This window comes from Juglans regia, chromosome 4 (genome assembly GCF_001411555.2).
Source record: "Juglans regia cultivar Chandler chromosome 4, Walnut 2.0, whole genome shotgun sequence".
Lineage (NCBI taxonomy): Eukaryota > Viridiplantae > Streptophyta > Magnoliopsida > Fagales > Juglandaceae > Juglans > Juglans regia.
Genome location: NC_049904.1, coordinates 7,364,957 through 7,371,431, shown reverse-complemented (window position 1 = coordinate 7,371,431; position 6,475 = coordinate 7,364,957). Strand labels below are relative to the sequence as shown.

The 6,475-nt window shown below is 38.6% G+C and overlaps 1 protein-coding gene across 1 annotated transcript; it reads left to right on the top strand.

Annotated features, from left to right (window-relative positions):
• The first annotated feature begins 6,112 nt into the window (after positions 1-6,112).
• On the top strand, positions 6,113-6,475 carry LOC108984066. The gene has a single exon (XM_018955895.1). It carries the CDS (start codon positions 6,113-6,115, stop codon positions 6,473-6,475), a length of 363 nt encoding a protein of 120 aa, XP_018811440.1.

Sequence of the window (6,475 nt, the reverse complement as noted above, 5' to 3'; positions counted from 1 at the left end):
TTGTGCCATTTATACTCTATCCAACAACCACCGCAGCCTCCCTCCCAGTAACCAACAGCCACCACACAGACCACCCTCTCCTCGGCCACAGAAACCGCCGACCAGCTCAGCCCCGTCGAGCCCACTCCTTTTCAGTAAGCCCACCGCCGTTGACCACCAGTTTCTCTCTATCTCTTGTTTTCGATTTAACAATTTCTCTATCTAAACTCTCTCTCCCTCTCTCGGTGTCGCACCACCCTACCCAAAAGACCCAAACGCGCCGTCATCCACTTCCGGCCGCCTAGTATCGCTGTCAAACCCATCTCTGTCACGTGCCCCTCTCTCAGTGAGCCCTCTGTTTTTGCCCTTGCACGGCTTTTCTTCTTGATCTATTCGTGTGTTTTGGCTCAGTTTTTAAGGAAATTTTGATTCACAATGGGCCAGTGGGCCCTAAGTATGCGGTGCTTATTTCAAGTGGACTTATGTTTTTATGGGTCAGGTTGTAACTTTTATAGATTTTAGTGATCTTTAAATGAACTTGTATTTTAAATTGGGTTTGATCTTATAATATTTTAACAATTGTTTTACAAATTTTATTAGGCTTAATATTAATATTTTAATGTTGGGGTTTTTTTTTGCCTAAATAAATATATTAATCAAAGACTCATTTTTATAAGAAACTGTTTAAAGAATTTGAAATATATTTTTCAAAGTATACTATTGAGCCTAATATTTTGTTAATATTTCTTTGTTTATTTAGCAGAATTTAAATAAAATTATTATATTAAGAATAATTAAACGATATTAATATTTATTAGATTTCTTATAAGATTGAATAATTATGTTAAGAAAGGAAAACTATTTTAAGAATTTGGATTTTTTTTTTATGACTTATTTGAAATAGCCAAGTATTCTACCAAATTATAATATGTTATTAGTATTTAAGTAATTTAAATATTAGGATTTATTGATTATGGTGTTAAACAAAATATTTATTTTGACTATCTTTTAGATCGTGAATTTAATTAAGTAGGATATTAGTACATATTGTTCCTAGATATATTTAGTGATAGTTAATAATGCGTGTAGGTGGCGAGCTACGAAGTGATATTCAAGAAGGAGCGCAGCGAGATAAGTAATTTGATCATAAATTATGATCATCACAGTTCAACTTATATATAAGAATTATTCAAGCCAGTTCATTGACAACCATTATTTATGAACCACTCATGTCATATACAAACATGTCATCCAGCATAGTATACAATCATGTCATTCTGCATCATGTTCAAATTTAGAAATTATAATTATGTATGTATTATGCCATGCATCTCATGTGTATAAGACACGTAAGCTATCTTAAGTTCAAGTGTGAGATAAGATTAGATTAGCTAATAAGATGGCCATTTAGATGCATGGTACCGATGTAGTTCAGTTTCAGGGTGGATGTGTTAGCCACGGACTCAAGTGTGGTACACCATAGTATGCCAGAATACTATCAGCGGCTCCCCTTATTGCAGCGGGATGTGGGGTTGGTGCAAACCTCACACTCAGGGTTAAGTGTGTTGGCCAGTCAGATTAGTCAGTTAAATCATATTAATCAGTTAAATCATATCAGTCAATAAATCTTATCAGTCAGTTAATTTAGATAAATCAGTCATGCATAGCATAAACGTCAGTATGAGCAGTCATGAATTTTAAGCTCTTAACATGAAAATTTTTATGAAAACCTTATGTTTATTATGTTTACGTTGTGATGGATTTTTTGCTGAGTATTCGACTCATTTTAGTCGAGAGATTCTGTGGACTTTTGTTTTGGAGTAAAAGAAAACTTATAAATTCTAAAGTTAAGTTACCTAGGATGCTCCTAGCCTCTCGTGAATAATCAAGGTTTTTTTTTTTTTAGTTGAATACTTTATTTCTCTATTAGTTAGAACCATCATTATAGTTGTTTTTATTATTCTTATCAAATACTAGTTAATTGTTATTATGACATCTTGACGTAAACATGGCCCTTGGCACTAGAAATCATCCAAATCGAGAGGGATCTTCTGGATCTAACCAGAATGATAACCCGGACCCTCTTGTCGTAGCAGCTACCCAATTTTTCCAATCAATGGTTAGTGGCCAATTCATGGCTTTTAGAGCTCCACAGGCGGGTTGTACCTTGGAACAATTTTCCCGCCAGCATCCCTCTACTTTCGATGGCAGATTGAATTCCTTAGATGTGCAAAGCTGGATTGAACGTATGGAGCAGATTTTCGAAGCGCTCTACTGCACAAATGATCAGAAGGTGAAATATGCCACTTACCATTTAACTGGCATGGCAAACAAGTGGTGGAAGTCGACATGAGCATTGGTTCAATTGGAGTTAGGGAAAGCAGTCCCCATTTCTTGGGAACATTTCAAGAGAATCTTTCTAGATCACTTTTTCCCACGGACCCTTCGGGAGTCGAGAGCTCGCCAATTTATGCACCTCACTCAAGGAACAATGACAGTAGCACAGTACGCTACAAAATTCATGGAGCTTTCCCGTTTTGCCAGTTACTTAATTCCAGATGAGGAAAAGAAAGCTGAAAAATTCAAGCGCGGACTGGATCGTAGGATTTGAGAATGTGTGCGTACTCTTAGGATTCAGAGTTTCACAGAGCTAATCACCCAAGCTACCATTGCTGAAGAAGACCTCCAAGAAAAGATTGAGTACAACAACCAAAGGAAGCGCCAACAACAGCAACAACTCCAAACAGCGTCGCATAAGGATAAGAGACCTCATATCGAGAATCGTCAAGGGCAACCACCAGCAGGGCAAGCTTACCCCATGTGCTCAACATGTGGGAGAAGACATTTGGGAAAGTTTATGTATGGCCAGAAGGTGTGTTTCAAGTGTGAAAAGCCAAATCATCTAGCTCGAGACTGCCCAATATAGAGACCAGGGGAACCAGGTAGGAGCGGAGGACAGAAGATGACAGCTACGACAAGTGTATTTTCCCTCACCCCTGTTGATGCTGAAGCATCAAACGATGTAGTCACAGGTACCTTTCCTTATCCCAAATTTAGATATGTATATAGAACGATGAATAAATTGCATGATCCTGATAGCTGTAAGTTGTTATGACATTCATATAGGCACATTATCGTTGTTTTCACGTCATGCCAAGATTTTTTTCAATTCTGGAGCTACTCATTCTTTCATTTCAAATCATTATGCGCCTTTGACTGAGAAGATACTTGAACCACTAGAACCTAGTATGTCTGTTGCTACACCCTCGGGAGAACATATCATTTGTGATTCTATGCATTGGATGTCCAATAGAGATTCAAAGGAGAATTCTACCTGCAGACTTAATCATATTTAATATGTCCGGATTTGATGTGATTCTGGGAATGGACTGGTTGTCCCAAAACCATGCCTGTGTAGATTGCTTTAATAAGAGAGTAGTCTTTAAATCCACAGATGGGGAGGAGTTTAGTTTTCAGTCAGTAGGAGAAAGTTCCCCTCCTCCTGTAGCCTTGGCTTTACAGGCCACCCAACTTTTGAGACAAGGGTGCATGGGGTTCTTAGCAAGTTTAGTTTTACCTCCAGAAGATGGACTCAAGATTGAAGACATAAAAGTAGTTAGAGAATTTAGAGACGTGTTTCTTGAAGATCTTCCAGGGTTACCACAGGATAGAGAAGTAGAGTTCACGATTAATCTCACTCCGAGAACGGCACCTATATCTAAAGCACCCTACTGCATGGCTCTAGTTGAGTTAAAGGAACTCAAGAATCAGTTGCAAGAGTTACTAGAAAAAGGTTTCATACACCCCAATGTTTCCCTGTGGGGTGCTCCAGTACTTTTCGTGAAGAAGAATGATGGGTCTATGCATTTATTTATTGACTAAAGAGAGTTAAATAAAGTAACTATCAAGAACAGATACCCTCTACCTCGAATAGACGACTTATTTGATCAACTTCAAGGAGCCCAAGTCTTTTCTAAAATAGATTTGTGATCCGGATACCACAAGTTGAAGGTTAAGGAGACATATATGCAGACGACGGCTTTCTGGACACGATATGGACACGATATGGACACTATGAATTCCTTGTCATGCCATTTGGTCTAACTAATGCCCTCGTAGCTTTCATGGATCTTATGAATAGGGTATTTAAGGATTATTTGGACCAGTTTGTGATAGTTTTTATCGACGATATTCTCATTTAATCTTGGAGTAGCAGAGAGCATGAGGAGCATTTGAGGATTTCCCTTCAAACACTGAGAGAAAAGAAGTTTTATGCAAAATTTAAGAAATGCGAGTTCTGGTTACAAGAGATTTCTTTTTTGGGACACGTGGTATTAGCAAAAGGTATTTCAGTGGACCCAGCGAAGGTTTAGGCATTGGTAAAATGGGCCAAGCCTAGTAATATGAATGAGGTACGAGGTTTCTTAGGTCTCGATGGCTACTACAAAAGATTTGTAGAAGTACTTTCAAATATAGCAGCTCTGATGACAAAGTTGACAAGAAAGGATGAGAAGTTCTTATGGACAGATAAGTGTGAGGACAGTTTCTAAGAATTGAAGAAAAGATTAGTGACGACACCAGTTTTTACAGTTCCCTCGGGAGATGGAGGATTTGTTATATACAGCGATGCTTCACTAAAGGGTTTAGGTTGTGTTTTAATGCAGAATGAGAAAGTTATTTTATACGCTTCCCGACAGCTAAAGAATTATGAGCAGAATTACCCAACCCATGATCTAGAACTAGCAACAATGGTTTTTGCCTTGAAATTATGGAGACATTATCTTTATGGTGAAAAGTGCGAGATTTATACCGACCATAAGAGCCTGAAATATTTCTTCACATAGAAAGAGCTGAATATGAGACAACGGAGATGGTTGGAACTTCTGAAGGACTATGACTGCAATTTTAACTACCATCCTAAGAAAGAAAATGTTGTAGCAGATGCACTTAGTTGAAAGTCATCCTCTGGCACCCTGGCTACGATGTTTACTCCTTAGAAGCATATACTACTAAACATGGAGCGAGCAGGCATTGAGGTAATCCAGGACACTCAATCTAAGATGAATAGTTTGACCGTCGATTCAACATTGACAGATCAAATTAAGGTCGCCCAAGCTAGTGATACAGAATTGATGAGGATTGAAGGAGAAATAGCAGAGGGTAAGAGACCTGATTATATAGTATTAGATAATGGCACCCTGAGATTTAGGGGAAGATTATGTGTACCCAATGATAGAGTAATCAAATATTTGATTTTGAGAGAAGCCCATTGTTCACTCTACACAGTTCACCGAGAAGCACCAAGATGTATCGGGATTTAAAACAACAATTTTGGTGGAGTGGGATGAAGCAAGATATAGTGACATATGTAGCATAGTGTCTGACATGTCAACAAGTCAAAGCAAAGCATCAGAGACCCTCATGTACAATTCAGCCACTCCCTATACCAGTGTGGACTTGGGATGAGATCGGGATGAACTTTGTTTTAGGGTTCCTGAAGGCGCTAAGAGGTCAGGATGCAGCCTGGGTGATTGTTTACCAACTATCAAAATCAGCCCATTTTATTCCTATTCAGATGACGTACTCCATGGATAGATTGGCAGAATTGTACGTTAGAGAGATTGTCAGATTACATGGGATACCATCTAACATCATCTCTGAAAGAGATACCCGATTCACTTCAGTTTTTTAGAGGAAGGTATAGGAGTTGGGAGCTCAACTGACTTACAACACGACATTTCATCCTCGGACAGATGGTCAATCAGAAACAACAATTCAGATACTAGAAGATATGCTTAGAGCGTGCATGATGGAATTTAAAGTAGTTGGATTAAGTATCTACCCCTTATTGATTTCACATATAATAACAGTTACCAGGAAAGTATTTAGGAAGCCATATGAAGTTCTTTACGGATGTAAATGTAGATCACCCCTCTACTAGGATGAAGTAGGAGAGCGGAGGATACTGGGACAAGAAATTATACAAAATATGTGTAAGAAAATATCAATTATTAGAAAGAAGCTTGCCATAGCACACGAGCGACAGAAGAAATATGCAAACCAACGACGACGAGAATTAGAATTTCATGTAGAAGATAAAGTACTCTTGAAGGTTCCACTAATGAAAGGGATAATGCGTTTTGGTAAAAAGGGAAAGCTAAGCCCAAGATACATACCTTTCGAGATCTTAGAAAGAATAGGTGCTGCAGCTTACAGACTAGCACTTCCACCTCACTTGTCAGCGGTGCACAACGTGTTTCATGTCTCTATGCTACGAAAGTATGCCCTGGATCCCACACATGTATTGGAGTACGTGATTCATGTTTCATGTCTTCAGATTCGAGACGACTTCAGCTACGAAGAAATTCCAATGAGAATATTAGCACAGAAGGCCCAAGTGCTACGAAACAGAACTATTCAAATATTCAAATGGTCAAAGTACTTTGGAGTCACCACAAGGAGAGAGAAGCCACTTGGGAACACGAGGAAGACATGA